This window comes from Numenius arquata, chromosome 11 (assembly GCF_964106895.1).
Source record: "Numenius arquata chromosome 11, bNumArq3.hap1.1, whole genome shotgun sequence".
NCBI lineage: Eukaryota > Metazoa > Chordata > Aves > Charadriiformes > Scolopacidae > Numenius > Numenius arquata.
The window spans coordinates 45207059-45231671 of record NC_133586.1 but is presented as its reverse complement, the minus strand read 5'-3'; the positions used below and the strand labels follow the sequence as shown (position 1 = coordinate 45231671).

The following is a 24613-nucleotide window of genomic DNA, read 5'->3' as shown; positions in this document are numbered from 1 at the left end:
TCTTTGGGGGTGCTCTTAAAGGGGCCGCGCGCCCCGCGTCCGGCCAGCCCGCCAAGGTGGCGCCCCCCAGCGGCCCGGCGGGAGCTGGGCGGGGCAGGCGGATTCGGTTTATTTTCCCCTTTTCCGAGGTTTCCGCGGGGGCAGCCCCGCCGGCCTTTGTGTTGGCAAACCCGGCCCCAGCGCCGCGCCCCCACTGGACCCCGCTACTGCCCCTGCAGCGCCCTCTTGGACCACAGCCTCCCCCCCGCCCGCCGCCTTGGTACGGCCCGGTATCGCCCCTCCCGCCTTGGTACGGCCCGGCTCAGCCGCTTTGGTACGCCACCCCCCGGCCCTCCGCCTTGGTACAACCCGCCCCGGCCTCCCCGGACCCCGCCGCCTTGGTACGTCCCGGCCGCCGGCGGGAGCGGAGGCCCGGCCCCGCGTGGGGGGCGTGGCGGCGGCGCGTGGCGCTGGGTGTCCCGTCAGGCGCGGCGGCCCGGCAGCATGGCGGTGAGTGCGGGCGGGGCCAGGGCCTGCTCCGGGACCGCGGCTCCCGGCGCGGCCGGCGGGGCCCTGCTCCCGGTCTGCGGCTCCCGGCGGGGCCCTGCTCCCGGTCTGCGGCTCCTGGCGCGGCTGGTGCGGGGTGTCCGCGGCCGCTCCGCGCGAGCCCGGTCGCGGGGCCGGTCCCCCCGCGCTCCCCTCAGCGCCAGCCTGGTTCTGCGGGGTGTGGAACCGCAGGAGAGCGGTCCCGGGGGCGGGCTCGTCTCCTGAGGTGTCCCGGCCGCCGGTGCGGGCGGGCGGTGTTTCCGGGAGCGCGCAGGGCTGGTGGAGCTTTGGGAGCCGGGGGGCCCGCGGGGGGGTAACAGCCGGTAAAGTGGCAGAGTCGCGCTGAGGTGGGTGATTCAGGAGCGTAATTAAACTTTTTGGCGTGAGGTAGGACCTGTCCTTTAGTTGTCGTAGCGTTTTTGCTTTTCTTTTGAAGGTATTTTGAGGTTTGCTGTAGGACTTTCATCGTTTCTGAGTGTTTGTGTGAGTACAGGCAGCGGCAGCTTCTCCCCCAGGTACCTCAGCAGCGCCGCCTTCTTGGGGAAACACCCCAAACCCTCAGAGTCGGGGTGTGCCGGGCTGTACGACTGCCCTGTCTGCAGTGCCCGTGTCCTTCAGCGCTTGCCATATGTTGTGCCATGAAAGAATAAGAAGGAATATTTAACACTTAATGGTGGCGTTGAAACACCGATGGGTTTTAAAATAATTTAAAATACTTTACCTTAAGAACTCTCTTTCTGAACTACAGTCACAGTAGATTTGTGTGCCAGACCCTTCTCCTGGCATAGGAACTGCTGTTCCCACTTATTTATAGGAAGATGGAGAAACATTACACGGAGCTTATGAAGAGTCTGGAACAAAAGCAGAATTCCATGGGTTTTTTATGATTTATACCCACTGCTATCTCTCCGGTTCAGACACCTTTGGATTTGTTAGTTATTGGTAAGATGATGGGCTAGTTGGGCATTTTGTGTTATGTTGACTACTGTAGGGTCCTTTGCCTTGGAAAAGAGTCATTAACCCTTCCCTCACAGATTTTTGGGCTGGTTTCGGAAGGCCAAGTCTCGATGATGCAGATTTACACGCCCCAGTCATGGATCATGTTAGTGCTGCTCTGTTGTGAGACTGTGCTGCGGTGGTACGGAGTCCAGAGAAACGCCTGCCAGTACCCACGGGAGTTCAGGGGTGCTCTGGAATATATTACAGTTCTGTATTTGTTAACCCCTTCACTCAGACTTCTCTTCCTCTTTCTGTTTAACAGGAACGTAAAGGGACAGCAAAAGTTGATTTCCTGAAGAAAATTGAAAAAGAGATCCAGGAAAAGTGGGATGATGAGCGAGTCTTTGAGATTAATGCTTCAGACAGGCAGAACCAAAAGAGGTAGCACTGCATTCATTTTTTGGGTTTTATCTTTAACAGAGGTAGTGTCTGAAGGGAAAAGCCGGGGCACGAAGTACAGTGCAAAGGTGGAGGTAGTGTCCTAAAGCTCTGGAAATTATCCTCCTTGCTCTGAGAGGTCAGGAAGCAGCATTAGAACTTGTCACCCTTGGGCAGGTGTTAGATCTATTTCAAAGCTTCTCTGGGATGTCAGCCCTATGTGAGTTTTTTGGTTTTTGCACTTTTTTAAAAGAAGTAAGAGCTGTTAGTATATCAGTTCTCTAAAATCAGAGACTCATGTTACTGGCAAGGAAATAGTATTTTAATGTCAGTGTGGGCTGGTAATAGCTGAACATGTCAGTTAACTGGTTTACTTGTGCGTCTTCTGGTTGTCATTTTAAAAGCTAATTACTTATTTTAATTCTTTGAATTTCTTCTCAGCAAAGGAAAGTACTTTGTTACCTTTCCTTATCCCTACATGAACGGCCGCCTTCACCTGGGACACACCTTTTCTTTGTCTAAATGCGAGGTAAAAGTTTTCCTTTGCTAATACCTTTAAATACTACTCTAGAACAAGTGCTCATTTTGTAGTTAAATGTTGAGCTAACAGAATGCCTGGATAATTGCTTTATAGAGTCAATAATGACTTAGTCCAAATCTTCCTTTTTTTCCCATCTTTGCCAGTGGAGATATTGCTGGTTGAAGAGAAATGCCACTGATTGCTTTTTTTTTAATTCTAGGAGATTAGCCTACAGGTGTTTTCCCCTAGTCAGTCTTCTAGATTTGCCGAGATTTTTAGGAAATGCTGTTTACCGTTTGTCTGGCTGCTAAATGGCACAGACTTCACCAGAAATCCTATTCTCTTGGGTGTGAATCCTGGGCTCTGTTACCTCTACGTTAACAGGCTGTGGATACCAGTGCATGGGATTCCACAAAATCCATCTGTTTGCACCTGTTCTTCTCTGGTCAAAACCAGCCCTGGAGAATGAGGAGAGCTGGTACCTGGGCAGTCGGGCAGTGCCAGACGCCATAACAACATCGAGTTTTGCTGCCTTTTCCTTTGCTTGGCTTCCCAGGCGCTGTTGGCTGCGTTCATCCATCTTTCAGTAGTTTCATGTTAAAGAAGGAATTGCACTTGTTTTTTGGGAAGGGTAGGAAGGGTCCTAATTTAGCCTTATGCCACTGTTGTTTCATCTGTTTTGTTTTTCCACTTCCTCTAGTTCTCCGTTGGGTACCAGAGGCTAAAGGGGAAGAGCTGCTTGTTTCCGTTCGGGCTGCACTGCACGGGGATGCCCATCAAGGTGAGGTGCTTTGAGCTACTCGGGGGTCTTGCCAACGCTTGTTATACTTCAGACTATTTAGGGCATTGCTTACTGTCCATCCATAACGTGATGTTAAATTAATCAAAAATTCATCAATATAGTGTGATTTGCGACCTGAATTTAAAGTAAAGATGTGTTGTACTTGAACTGTCTAGAAAATAAAATGCTTTAAAATTAAGGTTAGCTATTGTATTTTTTCATTTGCAAGAAAGTCCTCCCTGTAAAGCTCTTCCTGCCCTGGCAGGTGTTCTTGAAACTGCAAGATCTCCTAGAAGTTAATGGAATGTCCAGGAAAAGTGTAAAGCTTTGTAGTGGAATGCAAAGTGGTATCAGTAGAAAGCACTCCTTGACTATGATTGAAGCAGTTGCTGCAGAAAAGTGCTGATAAACTACCAATAACTGTATTTAGGCTTGTGCGGATAAGCTGAAAAGAGAAATGGAGTTATATGGCTGCCCACCTGAATTTCCTGATGAGGAAGAAGAGGAGGAAGAAAGTTCTGCTAAAAAAGAAGAAGAAATTATCATCAAAGACAAAGCAAAAGGCAAAAAGGTAAACTTTAAACAAAGACTTTCTGTTTTGGTAGCTGTGCTCTCAAAGCTTCAAAGTACGCAGTAGAGGTTTTCCTCCTTCACACTCCCCAGAGAAACCTGTTGTAGGGAGTAACCCTGCTTTCTCAGCGGCAGGGGATATATGTATGCCCACTATTCCAATTATTCTCTTGGAAATCGGTACCTAGCCTATTCTGACTAGACAGGTTTAGTAAAATCATCCAAACTGTTTTGGCTGATCAGGTTTTTAAATGAGATTTACAATTTTTGGGAGTATCACAAAGCCAGGAAAAGAATCAAGTCTAGGAGAAACGTAGAGATGTCCTTAGGTGTATTGTTGGTGTGTGCTAAAGAGATTGGCACACGGGAAGCGTTAGATTTGGGATTCTCTGCTCTGCGCCAGCAGCAGCTGTGACCTCTCCTGCTCCAGCAGGTGGTAAGTTGCTGTTGGGCGGAGATGTGAGATCTCATCTGAAGGACAAGAGCTGGAAGAAGTGATATGGGCAAAGGAACAGCAGAAAAGGTTTTTGATACAAGGATATAGTGCAGGACAGCTCCACTTTTTCATGGTAAAAGAATATTTGTCTTAACTTGTGTATCTGGAAATGGGAACCATAACATTAGTAGAGAAGAGCGTATAACACTGTTCTGAGTACAAGCACATCACTTTTCCTGATCTCACCTGCCCTTGCAGAGTAAGGCTGCTGCCAAGACTGGCTCCTCCAAGTACCAGTGGGGAATCATGAAGTCCTTGGGGCTGTCTGATGCAGAGGTTGTCAGTTTTTCTGAAGCGGAGCACTGGCTGGATTATTTCCCTCCCCTCGCTGTCCGGGACCTGAAAAGCATGGGGCTGAAGGTAATGGGGGGAAGCTGGAATTCAGTTCTGCAGGAGCCATGCTTGTGTTGTCATTGTGTTTGTGATTGTGCTCTGCTCCTTGGAGAAGATTTTGTGCATAATACCAACATTATTCTAGAAATCTTTCTGGTATTTTTGGAATTATTAATTTAACCTTTTTAATAGTCTTGGGTGTTAATTGAGTGCTTTCTTATGTAGAGCTTATACCCTGTGCAGTGATCAGAGCTGGAAACAAGAAATGAATAAAGGAATTTAATTTTTCGCTTCTGATTTCCGTACCAGATAACTGTTCCGTAATCAGTACTGGCAGTAGTTTTAGGAAGAGCAATGATATTAAATAAAGATATTTGTCCTGCTGACAATAGATTTTTAAAAACAAAGACAGAGATTATGAGACAAGGTAGTGCTGGAATGAAACAGGACCAATGGTTAAAAGTGCTACAAAATCTCTACAGTTCTCAGTTAGCAGGCGCAACCTTGAGTCTTTGGCATCTCAGCCCTGAAAGACCACGCACACACAGACTGGGGGTTCTGTGTTTAAGCATCACCCTTTGTGTGATACTTGCGTTATCTTTTGGAGAGAAACGTCTTTTTATTTTTAAAATGATAGTTTTGCTATTGTGAAGTTCCTTGAATTTCTTTATTGTGTTTACTTACCGGGGGCTGTTACGTGTTTCCAGGTGGATTGGAGGCGTTCTTTCATTACTACAGATGTTAATCCTTATTATGACTCCTTTGTACGATGGCAATTCCTTACATTAAAGGAAAGAAATAAGATAAAGTTTGGGAAACGGTAAGTCTGCTGCTGAGCTCCAAGTTTATTGTTTTACCAAAAATGGAACCCTATGACATGTCTATAGAACATGCTTATAACTCACATTTTGAAACGAAAGGATTTCAGTTTATACTCTGCTAGCACGGCGAAGTGATGTATTCATTGTGTTAGCGAGGTGTGGGAGATTGTGTTCCTGTTTCAGTTTTCCCATGGATACCAACTTCATGATACAAAATTTGAAAATACCACTAAGAGGCCCCTTTTTCTTTGAGTGTTTTCTTTCCTCTTTTTCTACACATTATTTTATTTACTACTAATTGAAAAGATACCTTTTCCTAGATACACAATTTATTCTCCAAAAGATGGACAGCCTTGCATGGATCATGACAGGCAAACAGGAGAGGTAATATTTTTAATTGACATTTTTATGTATTGCTTATGATCTTAAAAGCTGAATGGGAAAAATATTGTATCTTGAAGCAAAATGGATTTTGTACATACAGAGTGGCGGGTTCTCAGTTGTCAGTACACGGGAAAATTGAATGAACTCCTCTGTTGAGACTATTTGCCTCGACCTATGGATAGTATTTTCCATTGTAGCTGTTTTCTGTGATTCTTTGGCAGTTTGTGCCAACAGCATCACTGCGTCATACCATTATCTGTCTATTGAAACAAAGCAAATAAGCTGTTATTAACTTATACATTGCTGAGACAGCGGCTATGTCCAAAAACATTCATATGTCCAAAAACATTCTTATGCTTTTGGACATAGGAATAAAATGTGACCTCTCTCTCCAGTCTGTGGTTCAGTAAACAGCCATTTGTGTCAGTGGAAATATGAGTTACTTTGAAGAATTCATTGGTACCTTAAATAGATTTTAGGTCAGAATAGGATTTATTTTCTTTACTGCTTGAGCCAATGCCTGTATTTATTGCTGCATTATGTGAATTGCAGGGTGTTGGGCCTCAAGAATATACGCTGATAAAAATGAAGGTGTTAGATCCTTATCCTGCAAAATTAAGGTAGGTCTTGAATTTGTAATGGAAAATAGGTTCTGTCTCATGACCATTAGATTAGACAGTCTGTTTTGCTTAATGCGGAATATAATTTCACCCTGTTATTTCTGTCACTTCAAAGATTTGGTGTCTGTTTTGAGCTGCTGTGTTTACTAGTCTGTGTGAAACTCAAATTGGAGTTTAAAATAAAAAGGAAAGAAAATGAAAAACCCACAAAGAACTTAACGACCCACTTCTATCGCTTAGGAAGAGTTACTTAAAAGTTCATATTAGCTTAAAAGCATGTTCTGTATTGTCCTGAATGTTTTTATTTTGGTGACTTATAAAGTACTTTTTTCCCCCCAGTGGTCTAAGAGGGAAAAATATCTTCTTGGTGGCTGCCACGCTCAGACCAGAGACCATGTTTGGACAGACGAACTGCTGGGTGCGCCCAGACATGAAGTACATCGGCTTTGAAACTGTCAATGGGGATATTTTTATCTGTACCCAGAGAGCTGCCAGGAACATGTCCTACCAGGGCTTTACCAAAGATAATGGAGTGGTGCCTGTGGTCAAGGAGCTGATGGGAGAAGTAAGCATCTTGCTGCTCGCTGGGCAGGCTGGGCTCTGCCTGTGGAGCTTGTGCTTACAAAGGTGATGGGAGAATTCTACTTACTAAGAAAATACAGGAACTATGACAAAAATCGTGGAGTGTTTACTGACTAAAAAGCGAGCAGAAGACAGTTTTCTCGGCAGCTGAGCTCCAGCTACTGCTGGGAGATTAACCTGCTGCACTTGTCTGAGGCGAATGCATCACCAGTGCCTCGGCGTTACGTGGTGAACGAGTGGTTTTCAGTGCCATGTGTCTGCGTGCGGGGGAGAGTGGTGACTCCTCTGCGAGGAATGGGAAGGGATGGGAAAAAGTAATAGCTGGACAGGGCTGTGAGAAAAAGACTTTTTGTTGATGCTGAAATTTCCAGTACATCTTTGTGAATGAAGCTTTCTTAGCTTAGTGGTTGAATGTCAGTGGTTTTGCTATTCGCTATCCTTAACTTCTGCGCTTTAAATAACTCGTTAGTGGTGTTTGTTCATCCTCATACAAAGTACCTTCATGCTGTTTGCATCACTTGATCTCCGTTCACTAAAACTTGTCACCATCTTTCTTGATCCTGCTTTGAATGATGAAGTAGAAAATACAGCTTTTATTTCTTTGTTAGTAGAGATGATGTGAATTCAAGCAAATTAGAAGGTAGAAGACAACATCGAGACTACCCCTGTCAGTGCACAAAAGCTCTTGACAGTGTGCTTCTCCTGCCTTGTTTAATCCAGCTTTTGACACTAGTTTCCTAATTCATTTCCTGTCTTGATGCTGATGTGCTTCAGATACTTGGAGGCAAACTGTTCCCTGCTTACTGTCTTTGTCCCACTCTACACTTCAGTAGTTTTGCTTTCTCTGCATTACTTTGTCTATATTTATTGGTAGAAAACTCAGAATATTGGATAATAGTCCATATGCTTCTCAAATGGTACACACGTGCTTTTTCATATGCACTTCCTCTTGTCTAACTATAGATATAATTTTAATTTATTGTTTGTAATACATAAGGAATGTCAGCAAATTCGAAGAATATCAGCCAGGAGAGCTAATTCAGCTAGGCTGAAAAAGTGTGATTTATTGTAATGGTATCCCTTTGTCCTGCCCAGGAGATTCTTGGTGCGGCGCTTTCGGCACCTCTCACCACCTACAAAGTTATTTATGCTCTTCCCATGCTGACCATCAAGGAAGATAAAGGTAACCCTGCAGCAGCCTCTTGCCGAGGCCTGTCTGACGGGCACCGTGCATTCTGTACACACTGACTAAACTTTTCATCTGCTGTCTCTCTCTGTCAAGGAACCGGAGTGGTAACAAGTGTTCCCTCTGATTCTCCGGATGACATTGCAGCCCTGAGAGATTTGAAAAAAAAGCAGGTCAGTCTGTTAACTGAATTCCTTCTGTTTCTGTTTCCTTTCAGTAGCGTGGAGGGTCAAAAATGGATATCCAGTGGGTAAAATGAAACCCCCTTGAAACCCCCATCTCTGACTTGAATTCAAAGTACTTAAAAAAGCTAAAAGCAGCTGGGCTGTGACAGGTTTTTTATTCTCAAACTTCAAGAAGAGTTTTGGCCAAGAATTGCACACCTGCTGCTGCATGTTAAGGTATAGAAGAGTTCCAGTGACACGGAAATAAATTCCTCTTGTGGAAGTGACTTCCAGAGATGAGACTGACCTCTGTATGAATTCCAAATGAGGCTTAAAGTAGCTTTGCTGTTACAGCTTCAAGAGAACGTCAGTGTCTGAACAGCTGACCCTGGCTATTGATTTTTGTCCCGCTCATTTTCAGGGTAGAGCAATGGTGGGTTTTTCCCTCTTAAAAATGTGGACAATTATCACAAAGAATCACCTGGAAATGGAACAGAGATTAAACTCTGGTGTGAGAACTGGTGAGAAGGCAGGGAAGTGGCTTTGTCTGCTTTATAACTAAATACTATGTACAAGAAAGACCCTATGAATAGATAAAAAGCTTTAAATCTAGAATATTTTTATTCTAACCCTATTGCACTGTTTTTCTTTTAACTTCCAAAGGCTCTGAGGGTGAAGTATGGCATCAGAGATGAAATGGTGCTGCTGTTTGAACCGGTGAGTACACCCAGATGTGTCCCTCTGCAGCACACCTGAAGAAGTTTTCATGTTTTGCTGGAGTTGTACTATTTGGTCTGTTAGGGGTGGCAACCAGGATTAGTGATTCAATGCTGTACTTCAGAGATAAAGTATTAATTTTTGTGGGAATTAATGTTTTGGAGAGTGGATTGCATCGTTGTACTGATAACCTGGTTGTTGGTTAAAATGTACGGCCTTAAGGGCCGGATGATCATTGTTCTATGCAAAGAGCTCAAGTCCCTTACTATAAATGCAGACTCATGAATCCATATCCATTAGAAAACACAGGTTACAGGTACAGCTTTCCCAAGGTTCTGCATTCCCTGGGCTTCCACTCGCTCACCTTGGCACTAGTGTGGCTAGGATGCACTGGTGTTACTGCTTGTGGGAGGGCAGGTCGGCAGCCACACTGGGGACTGCCGGGAGTTGTGGATTCGGTGCATGGAATTGCACTAACACTTTGCGCATACGTACACACAGAGTAGCCCAGTGCAGCACCAGTTTGAGATTAGCCCTAGCACCCACTTCTGCTGCCATGAGAGTTCTTTGTTTGATATTGCTTTTGGCCGTGATACCATGCAGTGCAGACACTTTGAGGTAACAGTAACTGCCTTTTTTCCCCTCCATAATCTGTGGCTCAGACTCCCACGTCAGCCCCGGGACTGCAAACCGAGCAAAATAACTTGCCTGTCTCCTTCAGTGCCTCGCTTCTAGTGAAGCGTGTGAAATCCGGGAAACAAATCTTTGTGTAGATGTTATTACATTGAGCTAATGTGAACTGAATATCAGACCGATTTGTGACTTCCCAGGTGCCCATCATTGAAATCCCAGGCTATGGCAACCTTTGTGCTCCGGCGGTCTGTGATGAGCTCAAAATCCAGAGCCAGAACGACAGAGAGAAACTTGCTGAGGCCAAGGAGAGAGTGTACCTGAAAGGATTTTATGAGGGAGTAAGTAAGAAAAGATTTTGATAAGTGTTTTCTTGCTGAGTTTGATTAGGAGAAAAAAAAAAAAAAAAAGTATGTAAAGATAAGAGTTTTTAAAAAAGATTGCAAGGAAGAAGGAGATTGGATACGTCAGCACACACAGCGGAGAAGCCTAAACAAAACGTGGTCTGGGGAAAAAAAAAAAAACCAAACACATTTTGGGGTAAAGATGACCATCTGTTTAATGAAAAAAAAAAAAAAACCAATCTCTGTATTCCTATTTTTTGCATATCAAACACTGTAATAACTACTACTTCTTTATGTTGATCTAAAGAGCTATTGCGTCTATTTCTTGTTAATTAAAAAAAAATAAAAATCAACTCTATGATCCATCTTTTTTAGGTAATGTTGGTGGATGGATTCAAAGGTCAAAAAGTTCAAGATGTCAAGAAGGTTATTCAGAAGATGATGGTCGATAATGTACGTCATAGTCTGCACACAGCTTCTTTTAAATTATCTGTTTGGTTTTTTCGCAGCAGCCGAGCTGCTGAAGAAAGCTCTGGTGGGTTCTGTGGTCCTCATAGTGGTGTTTGGACAGCTACAGAGTACCCAGTACCGATTGAAGAGGGACCTTGTGTTCTTGGATTAAGGGGGGTGAATAGCTTAATTGGAGACCTCTTATTCCCTGCTTCATCCCATCACCTTGTCTAGGAAATATTTTGGTTGTTCAGTTTAATCGTTGATGTAGTTGGGGAGACAGTGGAGGTGGGAGATGCCAATGGTCAGTCTCTCCCAGGCCCTACCGATAGAGGCTGTCCGACACGGACATCCCGCTGCTGGGGCTCCTTCTGCAGAGCGGAAAGGGTAGTACATGGACAAGGGTCACAGCATCTCTCTAATTAGATTTTCCTGATTGGAAGTGAGTGAAGCTTCAGTTATTTAGTCGCTATTCCCATGTGGTTGCAGCATTATGTTCAAATTATGATATAAGATTCATGCTGTTCCATCCTGCATCAGAATTCATGGTTTGTGAAGGTAGAACCAAAGTTCACCGTTATATTCTTCTTTACCCCACACTGTTTTTTTTAGTAGCTGTTGTGATCAGTAGGGACATAGTCAATGGGTACTATTTTGTGCTTCTGTCCTCCCTTTTGCCGTGCATGGAGACATTCTTTACAAAACTGTGTGAACTGAGAGCTCCGAGAAGTACATAGTCAAGTAGTGGTGCTGTGCAGTGGTGAAAGCTATGCAGTGAATGCTGCAAGACAGGTTAGAATGGAAAGGATGCATTTTAGTAAGGATTTTTAAGACTTTGCTAAGTAAATAAATCTTGGCTTTTATTGCCGTTTCAACTCAGGATGAAGCCATGATTTATATGGAACCTGAGAAACAAGTCATATCGAGGTCTGCTGATGAATGTGTTGTGGCCCTTTGTGACCAGTGGTAAGTGAAGTAAAGCTGTGGCTATAAAGTTACTGCTAAATTCTGTCCTCCTTGTGGATTGCTTTGTTACAGTAAACTTTCCCTGACTGTAGGTATTTAGACTATGGTGAAGTGAGCTGGAAGAAACAGGCATCGGAGTGTTTGAAACACCTAGAGACGTAAGTTATAAATGTGAGTGTAAAGGGGAGTGGTCATGTGCTGCTGCTGGCGGTGGTCAAAGAGGGCTGAGAGCAGTCATTAGTAGTAGCTTATTTCTTACAGGTTTTGTGAAGAGACCAGGAGAAATTTTGAAGCTACTTTAGGTTGGCTACAAGAGCACGCGTGTTCCAGGACGTATGGCTTGGGTAGGCAGAACACTGCTTTTCTCTCCCAGTGCTTCAAGAAGATGGTACTCATCACTTCACTGGGAAGGCTTAAGTGCTATCTAGAGTCCAAAATACATTTATTTATTTAGGTGTAGAACAGGTTTATGCAACACTGCATCTTGATCCAGCATCCTGCAGAAGGCACACTTTCTTGAGAACACATGTGGCCAGGGGCACTTTTATGTTTGCATTACTGCAGTGATTCTCTGAGCATCTCTGTCAGTAGCCTTTAGCCCAGGCCATTGATTTGGAGGGGACCTCAGAAGAGGGAGCTAATACCATTTCCTGGGTGTTCTCCTTACACTTTGACTAGCCTGTGACATGGGACAGCTGTTACAACTGCATTATAATACACAGCAAACCATCAGGAGCTGAAGTGTGTTTGACAGTTGTGTTAAGGAGCTGACTGCAAAAATAGCAAGTACTTTCTTGAATAAAATCTTCAAGTGCTTAAGTTGAGTTTTTAAAAAAGGATTTTTAAAAGCATGAGTACTTGCATATGTATATGTGTGTGTGTCTCTGTATGTTCCACTGGAAGCACTAAGCTGCCTTTGTACCCGTGAGGGCAACGCTGGTGCATGGGGATGCTGTGCCTGAGCCTGGCTCCTGTCTCCCCCAGGTACCCGCCTGCCCTGGGACGAGCAGTGGCTGATCGAGTCTCTCTCCGACTCCACCATCTACATGGCCTACTACACCGTGGCTCATCTCCTCCAGGGGGGTGACCTGCGGGGCCAAGGGGAGTCTCCTCTGGGCATCAGGTGAGCGGAGAGAATTGGTACCTTTTCTTGTGTAATTCTGTGTGCTTATCTCTGGGTTTGTTCTTGCCAAAGGCTTGCCAGGCAGGCTGGTTCTGTGCTGTTGTGTTTAAAAAGCATTGTTGTTGAAACTGCACCTGCTGTTAGCCAAGTTAGAGCAAATGTGCAGGAGGGAAATAAGGAAAGAGAAAGGAGTGTGGTGGCCAGAGAGGAGGAATGTCCCTGAAAGCAGAACTGGGTGCAGAGTAAATCACCTTTTCCAATACTTGGTTGCCTTGCCCTGTGGTGGTCCCTGCCGGGTGTGTTTGAGTGATTGGTTTCAGTGGCTGCTGAGGTGCCTCTGCTTATTGGGACTGTTTTGTGGCTATGAAGTACTGTGTGCTTCAGTGCACAAAGTGGGCAGGATTAGCACTTAGTTTTCGTCACTTTATTAGAAGTTAGTAACTTTCTTGGAAGCTTAGAACCATCTTTTATCCACAATTTGTATGTGGAAACCTTCAAAGTAAGAGGGAGAAGGCATTTGTACCCAGATCCCTTCTGAGACTGCTCTGTGACCTCTCGGTTGGGTTGGTGGTGAATTTCCAGTGATGGAGGTCAGAGAGGCGAGATGGTACAACCCACCGGGAACTGAAAAAACCCAGTGCCAGTCCTGTCTGGAATCTTACACTGTAATTTGCATGTTTGATGAGCTATTTTCTGGAGTAGTTTATACATTGGATCTGGAACTTACCTTGTTCAATGCTATAACTAATCTGAAAACCATTTCCAAAGTGAGGATCTTGCAAACAGAACTAGTTCTGAAGGTCTTGGCAAGGTTTTAATGTTGGCTCAAACGTCTCTAATTACAGAGAGGCTCCCTACATACCAGTCATGTCTGCAAACAAACTTTGAAGTGAGCATCCTGAGAGCTGAATTATAGATTTGATGTAATGAAGTATATACAATTAGAGCACACTCTTACGTGAGGAGATAACATCTGTCTTACAGTGTTAGCAAATGCTTGTTACTAAGACTTAACTCTGTGGGGTGAAGGAAAAGGGGATTTTGTTTCTGAAGCTGGACTCACTCACCTGACCTCAGACAAAGTGCCCGAGCACTCTGTCCGTGCTGGCTCTGCTTATTGAGAGTTGTGAGAACGAGTGAGCTGCTCTCAGCTGTGGGGTGTAGGAGGGAACTTTTCCTGCTACCTCAATATGGGACTAATTCTGTGCAGGGCACATCAAATGAGCAAAGAAGTTTGGGATTACATCTTCTTCAAGGCAGCGCCATTTCCTAAAACGGAGATTCCAAAAGAAAAGCTGGACAAGCTAAAGGAGGAGTTTGAATTTTGGTACCCTGTGGATCTCAGAGTTTCTGGCAAAGATCTTGTTCCAAATCATCTCTCGTACTACCTCTACAACCACGTGGCCATGTGGGCAGAGCAAAGGTAAGGCTGGAGATAACGCAAAGGAGACAAAGCTGGAGAGCTGCTTGTTCTGGTACATTTGCTAATGGATTTTTTGGACTTTACAACATTCAAAATTAAGTTGAAAATGTATTCTTTCATATTGCAGCTTTGTTATACTTGTCTATAGTGGAATTTATTGAAATGGAAGGCTTTTTACTATTATTTCCCATGCTTTTTTCTAGAATCCTTTAAAGATTTTAAGATGCAAGATTCTTAGCATACAGATTCTAAAATGTTGAAAGCAGAACTGAGATCTAACTGCATGTTATGACTTTAGTTGACTTGCTGAAATCCTGTCTGCTCTCAACACAGGAATTCCAGCATGTAGCATAATTGACAGGGCAGTTTCCATCAGCTCTAGGGCACACCTGAGGGATTACGTGTCCTTGGCTTGGTGCTTCTTTAGAGGGTATGTGTGAAAATGTATTGAAACCACATTGGTCTATCTTTAGGGTTTTCATTGTTGGGAAATGCCAGTCACTGACCTTTAAATTAAATGTGGCTGCATAGCAGGAGGTAGGATAAGTGAAGTGTAATTGTAGGTGCAACGCTCCCGGCTTTGCCTTTCAGCAGTGATAATTCCTAACCTTTTTATTGTAGTTCTTTCCATCTTCAGACACTCCTTGATTGTTTTTTCTAAGACACCCCCTGGATATTTTTTTGAAGATTCCACTTAAGGTGTTCATCTCAAACTGGGACATAAAATGTTTGTTCTTTCTTTTGGAAGAGAAAAACGTATTCCTTTACCAAATGCTATGTATCTTATCTCCAAACAGAGAAAAATGGCCAGTAGCTGTGAGAGCAAATGGACACCTCCTGCTCAATTCGGAAAAGGTACAGAGTGTTTTGGTGTGTGGGGTGGCTTTTGCGGTTGTCAAGATAGTCACTTACCAGCCAGACTGGAAAAATCCTTCTTGGAATTTGAGAGGAGGAAATAGTGAAAACTCTAGTTTCTTAATTGATGCCCTCCAGTTTTTCCTTCATCCGAAGCGGAGACCTGCCTTTCCTCCAATTCTATCTAGCGCTTAAGTTAGTTCTTGTATGGCTTCACCACTTTAGTAAGGATTTCAGTGCATTTCTGTTAGGTTTTAGGGTCATATAGAATGTAGTATGATATTTTTTTGACTAAATTTTAGCTTTGTTAGGCATTGGAGTAGGTGCAGTGAGAGGGAAAAGTTAGTGCCAATAACTTGCTAATGCATGGAAGTTCTGAAATGGAATATAATTGAATTTAAGAGTGCCTGAACCTGGGAATTAGGCCTTGGACACTTCAATATGAAGCAAAAAAAACCTCCATCAGAGTCCTCCTTGAAAAGTTGATGCAGAATGATCTTAAAGCTCCAATTTCAAAGTAGTATTTAATTTAGGTAATTTCTGGAATTCAATTTTGGTACCAGTTATCCCATTTTTCAAAGCCTGACGAAGTCTGGGGCAGAACCCACAGGATGCAAGAGGCAGCGGCTGTTTCCCTGCAGCCAAGGGGTGTGTGGACCTTAATCCTAACAACTCATGGAAGTCTCAAGACAAGCTCAGCGTTCAGGAGTTACAGGAGTGCTTGCAGAGCTTAGTCGCCTTTTACTGTAGTTCGGCTCAGATTTACCAAATGGCTTTTGCCATTCATGAGAAAATGCTTCCTCTATGGGTTGCCCAAACCCTTGTTGCGTTGTTCTTGCTTATCCAACAGCAATGTGGGTGTGGGAGAAAACAGGCTCTTCTGTTTCTTTCAGATGTCTAAATCCACAGGCAACTTCCTTACCCTAACCCAAGCTGTCAACAAGTTTTCTGCAGACGGTAAGTGTGTTCTCACCTGCATCTGGTTTGCAATTATGCCAAAATGACTGAAATGAGTGTTTTGCTCTCAAAGGAGCAGTGGGTTTATTGGAGTAATGAATTGCAATAAATGTCGTGTTCAGCACCTGTCCTTGTTTGAAAAGCTGAGCTCTGTTTACAAAGCTGGGATGTGAGTTGGCACAGTGTCTGTGTCAGCCAGGAACTCCTTCTGGTGGTGAGAGCCCCTAGAGGGTCCCCGTTCCATTCTTCCACGTTCGCTGAAGGGATCAGAACACGAGGCACTTGCTGGTGCTGCCCGCTGTGTGTTCGTGCAGGCCCTGCTCCCTTCTTGTACGCTCTTGTGGTTTGGACATCTCCTTGGTTGTACATCTGATTCAGGGGGTCTGTCTGCTTTCCTTCCTCAGGAGGGCGGTGGAGCTCCCCTGGGTGAAGGGCATCCTTGGAGACATCTCTCTCCTGTTGGCCAGGCAGTTTGTAAATCCACTTTGCATGTTATTAAATCCTAATGAGAAGTTAGTTGTAATTCACTCTGAGTCCCATGGCTCCTGCGTCTCTATCCACCAGCTCGTTGTGTGCTGGCCATGTGAGCTCTCCGGTTTCTTCCAGGCATGCGTTTAGCCTTGGCTGATGCTGGGGACACTGTCGAAGATGCCAACTTTGTGGAAGCCATGGCAGATGCTGGTATTCTGCGTCTGTACACCTGGGTGGAGTGGGTAAAGGAGATGATTGCCAACAGAGACAGTCTGAGAAGTGGCCCTGCCAACACCTTCAACGACAGAGTCTTTGCCAGGTACCTTACAGAGGCTGATAATACAGTTTGGTCCATTTTCTTCTTGCAAGGAACATCTCTGATCTCCGTAGTTATTTTTTTCCTGCAAATGAATTAATTCCATAAACCAAACCACATGACAGAGTGGGTTATGGGATTGTGCTGTGCTGGTGACAGTGATGTTTTACCCAGTGCTGTCATTGTGTGGGGCAGACTGAGCAATGGTGATGTTTTCCCTTCCTCCCCAGTGAGATGAACGCGGGCATAGTGAAGACAGACCAAAATTATGAGAAGATGATGTTTAAGGAAGCTCTGAAAACTGGCTTCTTTGAATTTCAGGTAAGAGGTATCTTTTTAGCTATTTGTTACTTTGTGGATTTCTTTTGATCCTGCTGTCTCTGATCCCTAATTATACCACTGAATTGGATTCAGAATTGTGCCAAGAAACAAGTACTTTAATAGAATAAATCTGAAATTATAAAGGTCTGCTTGGGTCATTTTTACAAAGGTCCAAAGGAAGACAACTGCAATGCTGGAAATAGTCCTGGTATCTAATAGGAGCAAAAAGCTGCTTATGAAAAGACTCTATTAAAAAGAGTGGTTCCTGACCTTATCCCCTTTGTAATAAGGAACATAAGAAATTCAGATAATACATCAACAAAATTGTTTGGAAGCAGAGTGCTTTTTGATATATTCCATAAACCATGTCTCCAGAGTGTCTGCTGAACCACGCACTGCACTTAATGAATTACTGAGACTCCTTCATGTGGCTCCTTTATGATATTCAGGAATATGATGAAGTAGGACGAATTGTATGTGTAATGATAGATCCTATTCATTGTCTTTTTCTTGGTACTTATTAGTATCTTTATGCGAGCTATTTGGGATGATAGTGCCCATACACAGCTGTGGATATTTGTGTCTTTTATGTCTGTGCCAATGAACACTTTTTTTAAAGTACCATATTATTGCAGAAATCAAATGGCCGACAGCCAGATTCACACTCAGGTGCTTCAGGAAAGTCCAGTTCTTGTAGGAATCCATTGCTGACTTCTAGGCTGCGTATGCTCTACAGTGATTAGAGCAAAGAACTGTGTGTGACGACTTCTGGGTGTTTCTGCTGGCAGCTGGAGCGTGCTAACGGTTGGGTGCATTGGCTGTTTCAGGCGGCGAAGGACAAGTACCGTGAGCTGGCGATCGAGGGAATGCACAGGGAGCTGGTGTTTCAGTTTATTGAGGTGCAGACCCTGCTGCTGGCTCCCATCTGTCCCCACTTGTGTGAGCACATCTGGTCACTGCTGGGAAAGGTACTTAAGTCTTGCTGTCTGGTTTGGATCTAAGCTTTTACTGGTTGTTAGTAAGGCTCCCATCAGGCTTATGGGTGTCTTTCATATGCAAGTGGAAGAAACATATGTCTTGTAATATGAAGAGCCACACTAGCTGATTGTCCATGGGCTGGTGACCATAGAGAGCGAGCCTGTTACTGGGGTGATACAAGAAACTTTAATACGAGTCACTTTGGTTGTGGACTCACAAAGAGGTGATCTAAAATTAACCCAAATAATGCAATATTCCTACACTTAGGCATGAAACTTAGTTGGTTTGTTTTAATGCCTTGTGCTTGTAGCTGGCAGCAGGAGTATGTGGCAGCACGTAGCTGTACGGCAGGAGTAACTGTGTGTATAGTCCCTAACACCCTGCCCATAAGTGCCTGCTGGCCCTGTACTTACTCCGTTATAGCTGGGCGCTCACTGGGGTTCAGACTGTCTCATCTCCAGTTTCCAGTCAGTCTGTAATGGGTTGAAAACCCACCAGATAGGGGTGTGTTTCCCTCTCAGTGTGTGTCCCTTCTCCCTTTCCTTGCAGCCCAGCTCCATCATGAGCGCCTCGTGGCCGAGCGCGGGCCCTGTGGATGAGGTGTTGATCCGCTCCTCCCAGTATCTGATGGAGGCAGCCCACGACCTTCGCCTGCGCCTCAAGAGCTACACGGCACCTGTGAAAGGGAAGGTGGGGTGCGCCGGGTCACCTTCCGAAGTGTGAGTACGCAGTAATTCCCTATTGCTTATGGCTCCTTCCTGACTTTGGTTCTTTGTGTCCGTAGAAAAGCACTAAGGAACCTGCCCAGAAGCCTTCTCACTGCACCATCTATGTGGCAAAGAGCTACCCGCCGTGGCAGCACACCACCCTGTCCCTTCTGCGCCAGCACTACCAGGTGCTCAGCCTGTTCTGGTTCTTTGGGCGGCTTACCTGCTTTTTGTGAGCTCTTCTTTCTATCTGTAAAAAGCTTATAAGCAGTAATTTGTTACCAAATTATTTAAATACAAAGCAAGATAGTTTTAATTTTCTTCATGCTTTTATAACTGTCCGGTAAATTTTGCTGCTTAATAAAAATGCCCCAAGGAATGTAACTGATTTCGCAGTATGATTTCATTTCAGGCTTAATTGTAGGTTTAAAATGCATTCTGGTAGAAAATCTAATATATTCATTAATATATAGTCACGGGAAAGAATATAGAAAATGCAGAATAATCCTGAGTAGCCTGAATGGTAGTAGTTATCTGGGGGGTTTTGTCAAAGTTCTAAAATATTACTTTTTAAATGTTTCAAAGGGATGGGAAAATTATTATATGTGGGGTCGATGATGCTGACAAACCTCGCTGGTATTTATGGGAAGCATGAGGGGCATATGATATTAAAGGGCGGGTTTTTTCACTGATCCCTACACTCTGTAATGGATGTTTGTGGATGTTCAGGCCAGTGGAGGTCACCTGCCAGACAACAAAGTCATCGCCAGCGAGCTGAACGCCCTGCCCGAGCTGAAGAAGTACATGAAGAAGGTTATGCCCTTTGTTGCCATGGTTAAGGTCAGTGTCGGAGAGACAGTTCTTGGACAGAAAAAGCTTTGGTGAACAAACGGTGTCAGCCAAAGGCAAGGACAATCTAACTTTGTGCACGGGAATTGTCTTTTCCTTCATTTCATTCTGTGATCTCCTCCTCACTTTTGACTTCAGTCTCTGTCTTACCTATAGCTTATTTGCCATCTTCATGGTTTTGTTTATAACCTTCTTTGACACCTCTGGGAGAAAGATATAATAAAAATCTGTCTTTGTGAATTGGCCCAGTGAACTCATGGTCTCGCTGGGGCTCGGTAGTTTGTGCATTTTGCAGGTTATACAGTCTGTGCTTCAAATACAAGTGGGTTCCTCCTCGCATCGTGTTTGACTTCTCCAGTTTCTCGTGCTGAAATGGGAATAAGGTGTTGCTTTGGAGACATAAAAATGCTTAGAAAGTTAAGAACAAGGCTGGCTCGGTGCGTGAGAGCAAGAAAGGGACAGATTAGATGCCGAAGAGGAAGTTCTGTTTTAGTAAATAAATAAATAAATAAAAAATTCACATGGCTTTTTTATTGCCTGTAATACTTTCTCTCTTGTGACTGTTGCTGTTGGCTTTCTGGACTAATTAAGTTACTTTTATGTTGACATATAAAGCAGTTGTTATTTCCCTGCAGAGAACTTGTTTTACAGCTGCTGTGAGCGTGCCCAGTTGGTGTACGCTCGGCCTTTATTTTAAACTAGGTCAGAAGACTGAAGTTCCTGCTGTGAAATACCACGGAAACGCTGACTTATTTTATGAATTCTCAACCTGCACATTAAGTGGGGATTATAAATAACTGTGAATGTCAAACACCTTTTCAATTCTATATTAAAAATGTGTTCTAATTGCTCTTACTCCTCCCATCAGTGTCAGTAATTCCCTGTAGAAGAAGCCCTGTTACAAGAGAATGATTGCTGCTGCGTTAGCATGTTGTGCCAGCAGAGAGCTGTCGTATTTAAAAGCCTATTCTTTTCATGACTAATGTAGATAGTTTGCCATTTTGAAGCATCGTTTTACTTGCAGCGTTTAGAGGGGTTTAATCCTTTTTTTTTCTTTCTTTCCTTCCTTTGACAGGAAAACCTGGAGAAGAATGGTTCACGGGTTCTTGATCTGGAGCTGGAATTCGATGAGCGTGCAGTGCTCATGGAGAATATTGTCTACCTGACAAATTCCCTGGAGGTCAGAATATCCCTGGCATATCCAGGGCTTGGTGCTCACTGGGATAGCGGGAGGAGCAGCCCTTCCTAAGGCTCTCACCCTGCTTACATTAATTGCTTATGTAGTAATGTTTTATCAGCTTTCTGTATTTCGATCTTGCTGTTTAAATTTGTCACATAGAGGTGTATAAATCTGTTCAATGCAGACACAAGACACTGGTAGGTGTGTAGTTTACAGACATGTTCCCCCAAAACAGAGGTGGGGTTTGCTGCAGGATGGGTTGTTTCTGTGACAGCAAAGTCCAGTGACGCTTTTGAAGAGATATTTTTCTCTGAGCCAACCAGTATCTTACATTTTTTCAGCTGAAGGAATGAGAGGGAGATGTTTCAAGGTGTTACTAGAAGAATGATCAGAGTGCCAAGCCTTGTACCCTTGGACTCTTCCGATGGCACGTGCACTGTAGCAGATTTCCCACCCCCCCTCAAGGAGAGGTTCTGGGCAGAGCTTTTAAAGCCATGGTGTATAGTAGGATGGATGGCAGTGTGTAGCAGTGACGCTGTGGCGTGTGCTAACCGGAATGTAGTTGATAGGCAATGTGGTAATGAGGGGACAGCTCAGGTGGGGTTGTGTAAAAAAACAAAACACCAAAACCAAACAAACAACTGCAAACGAAACAAAACAAAAATGAAGAACCCCCACCTGTTTCACCAGATACCTATTGCAAAACTTCATTTTGTAACCTGCCCTTCCTTTTTTTTTATTTAACAGCTGGATCACATTGAAGTGAAGTTTGCATCTGAAGGAGACGATAAAATAAAAGAAGACTGCTGTCCTGGAAAACCATTTTCCACATTCAGAACTGAGGTAAAATCAGAAATTCAGATACTGGAAGTCTAAAAACTTATTTAAAAAAACCCAACGAACAAACAAAAGCAAATATGCCATTTAAAAACATGAATCAGACATAAACTTTGGATTTTTTTGCCTTTGATCCAACAGCCCTTCAAAGCAGGGAACATCTCCTGAAGCAATTAGGATTTATTTTCTTCTTCTGTGTAGAGCCCTAAGTGTGACTGTGATTGCACCTGAGCTTTAGGGCTCCTCCAACCTGTAATGATTTGACCTGAAGACTGTTAAAAACACGTGGCCCGAGCACAAGCCTATTCTGTATTTGTTTCTTTCAGCATGTGCCTCAGGTGCCCCTCCTTGAATCTGGCAGATTGTATTCGAGTTAAAACACAGGCCACAAATAGAGAATGGAGAAGGGCTTGTGTGAGTGTGGCTGGATCTCACTTCCCCACTGTGTTTAAGTTTGTTGTCCAGACTGTTTGTTGATAGATGATGTTTGTTTGGTTTAGTTTCGTGTTTCCTCTGACCCTTGGATCACAAACCCAGATTCTCCTTTAACGTTTGTATTAACTTTCTCACAGCCCAGTGTGTCTGTGTTTTTGGTGAACCCCCAGCCATCAAATGGCCATTTCTCCACAAAAATTGAAATCCGGCAAGGAGACAGCAGGGAGACAGTGATCCGGCGCTTGATGAAGATGGACAGGGGAATCAAAGGTAAAGCACCAGCACAGACTGTCCCACGCTGATGAGATGGGTGTTCCCAGGAGAGAAGGGGAAACCCAGCTGCTGCAGTCAGTGCTGCTGGCACGGGTGCTTAGAGAGGAGCAGGAAGTGTTGAGTTCGAGTGAACAAGGAAAGAGAGAATCTGCAAATAGGCAGGCGTTTTTATGGGCTTTTCTCACTAGTCTTATGTTCTGCCACCGGTGCTCTGAAACCCAGTTTCAGCCAGGGATTAATATGGATTTTATTTCCACTTGGGTTTTGGATTTCCAAGAAAAAAGAGTTAGTCCCAAACTGGTCATAGGCAGCTTCTGCCACTGCTATTTTGGAGCCCAGGACTGAAAAAAAAATTATCAAATTAATTTTTCTATTTAGCCTAAAGTGAATTAATTTAACAGTTGCTACATAGGTTCCTAATAATTTCTGCCCCAGTTCTTAGTGGAAATACTATCTGTTCACTTCAAGTTGGGATTACTGTTGTTCATGCCAAAGTCGAACTAGCAGCCTCTGTGGGAACTAGTTTAATATTCCTGTGGAATCCTCCGAGCGATTCATTCCCTCTCTGCTCTTGCATTCTTTATGCACTAATGCGGTATTTCGGCTGTTGAAGGCTGAGCCCTGCGGAGGTGAGAGACAGCAAGTACTGGCAGAGTGTCTTTGTGAGCTCCCGGTCCCTGGCAGTGGTGGATTCTGGTCTGAAAGCACTGAAGCCATTTCATCTCCTGTAATCCCAATTTTGCGTTTACACTGTGGTGACACTGCCTGTTCCTTCCCCTGGTGTCGGCTGGTGCCAGCAGCGGGGACAGCCAGACCTCCCGTGGTGTCTTCTGGTGTCACCACTCCTTACAGGGGCTGCTGGCTCGGTGCTGGTGCGGCTGTGGCACCAGTGGAGGTCCCCAGGCAGGGCTGGGGGAGACGCTTTTGCTGCGGCGTGTGTCCTTACAGCATGGCGAGGGCTCTGCAGCGCGGCTGTGCTTTAGCAACCCGAATTCCATCGTGGGGAAAAATCCAGCTCTATGGAGGTTCCTTTTGTCTGGGAAAAAACCAGTAGATGTGTGTGTATCCGCTGCCCTTCTGCCGGGTGGATGTTCTGAAGTGACTGAAAACAAGTGAGATAGCGTGAGAAAGAGTCGCTGCTCAGTCCTTGCCGGGGGGTGTCCCTGTTCTGTGGATGCGCAGGGCCAGGAGGTTGGACTTTAAGGAAGCCTTGGCTGAAAGGTCCCAGGCTTCCTGAAGGCTTCTCTTGCTCTGCGTGGCAGTCTGTATGAGTGTGCGTTGGGAATTGTATTTAAAACAACTCTGACCTTCCCCTCTCTCCCAGTCTGAAATTCGTTCCTCAGGAAATGATCCCGTAACTTCTGTTACAGCTGTCCCCAAACCAGAGAAGGCAGGTTCAGGGCTTAGGGTGGTGTCGGGAGCTGGTATTTCTGTGGTTTGTCCCCATTTCACTGGTAACTTGCTGCGTAACCACTGAACATCGTTGTAGTGGGTGGAAATCATCACATGAATGGTGTTCCCGAGAGAAGGTATTTCCTCGGAGCAGGTAGTTTAAAGTACCAAGTGTTGTTGTGATGAGTTCAGTGGCTGCTGCAGCTGGTGTGCAGAGCCCTGACAGCCCCTCTCGCTGCTCCAGATCTCTCCAAGGTGAAGCTGATGAGGTTCGATGATCCCGTGCTCGGCCCACGCCGCGTCCCCGTCCTCGGCAAAGAGGAAGCGGAGAAAACGCCTATCCTGGAGCAAGCCATCTTCCACATCGACCTGGGCGAGAAGCACGTCCGCGTTTCTGAGAACGGCCTGACGAAGGACATTGGGGACACAATTGTTTATCTTGTTCACTAAACTGGCTCGGTCCCTGGCAGTGGGAGAGGTCATAGAGGGACTTTGAAAGCGTCGGTAGTGAACGAAGATGAGAATTCATTCTAGAAAAAAGAAAAGCCCACCCAAACCAACGTGATTTTGCATGCAACTTCCTGCTCTTTTCAACGCGGATATAATAAAACTATTTTCCTCTGGCCCTTTGGCTGTTCTTGAAAAGAATCAGTTATCCTGAGCGCTAACCCGGCGGCTCTTCCTTTTCAGCTGGGGGCAGTGGTTGCAGAAGCAAGCTGGAGGGTGCCACGCTGGGGATTCCGCTCCCGCCTGCGTGGGCTGGGACCTGGGGAGAGAGGCTGGTTGTAAATCTGTCGCAGAGGAGAAGCCGCTGCTTGCACCCTGCTGTATTTTGCTTTCCAGTGACTGGCTGCCATCGGGGCACCTCGCACGGACTCACGGTTCTGAGGAACTTGCAGGCAAGAGTTAAATATGAAGTTTCCATAATTCTCAGCTCTTAAAACAGGAGTGCCTGTGGCAAGCACTGTTAGAGACTGACTTTGCCTTTCTTATTCTTTCATAAAACTACTCATAAATCTATTTGAAGTGG

At 44.7% G+C, this 24613-nt stretch overlaps 1 protein-coding gene across 3 annotated transcripts; it reads left to right on the top strand.

The window, feature by feature from the left end:
- The first annotated feature begins 473 nt into the window (after window positions 1-473).
- On the top strand, window positions 474-24613 carry LARS1 (leucyl-tRNA synthetase 1). Of its 3 annotated transcripts, XM_074156561.1 has the most exons (32): window positions 474-489; window positions 1787-1905; window positions 2344-2431; window positions 3123-3203; window positions 3634-3774; window positions 4468-4629; window positions 5310-5422; window positions 5744-5807; window positions 6360-6427; window positions 6767-6992; window positions 8105-8192; window positions 8292-8368; window positions 9023-9076; window positions 9907-10047; window positions 10426-10503; window positions 11381-11466; window positions 11559-11624; window positions 11728-11810; window positions 12451-12589; window positions 13800-14012; window positions 14810-14867; window positions 15761-15824; window positions 16431-16614; window positions 16842-16932; window positions 17760-17900; window positions 18460-18600; window positions 18695-18805; window positions 19347-19457; window positions 20542-20646; window positions 21394-21489; window positions 22056-22188; window positions 23828-24613. In XM_074156561.1, the coding sequence occupies exons 1-32, from the start codon at window positions 484-486 to the stop codon at window positions 24031-24033; spliced, it is 3534 nt and encodes a 1177-aa protein (XP_074012662.1). In that variant the 5' UTR covers window positions 474-483; the 3' UTR covers window positions 24034-24613. The 3 variants fall into 3 exon arrangements, with proteins under 3 accessions (XP_074012662.1, XP_074012664.1, XP_074012665.1); XM_074156563.1 differs by lacking the exons at window positions 474-489; window positions 3123-3203 and having other exon boundaries at window positions 1793-1905; window positions 23828-24224; XM_074156564.1 differs by lacking the exons at window positions 474-489; window positions 3634-3774 and having other exon boundaries at window positions 1793-1905; window positions 23828-24224.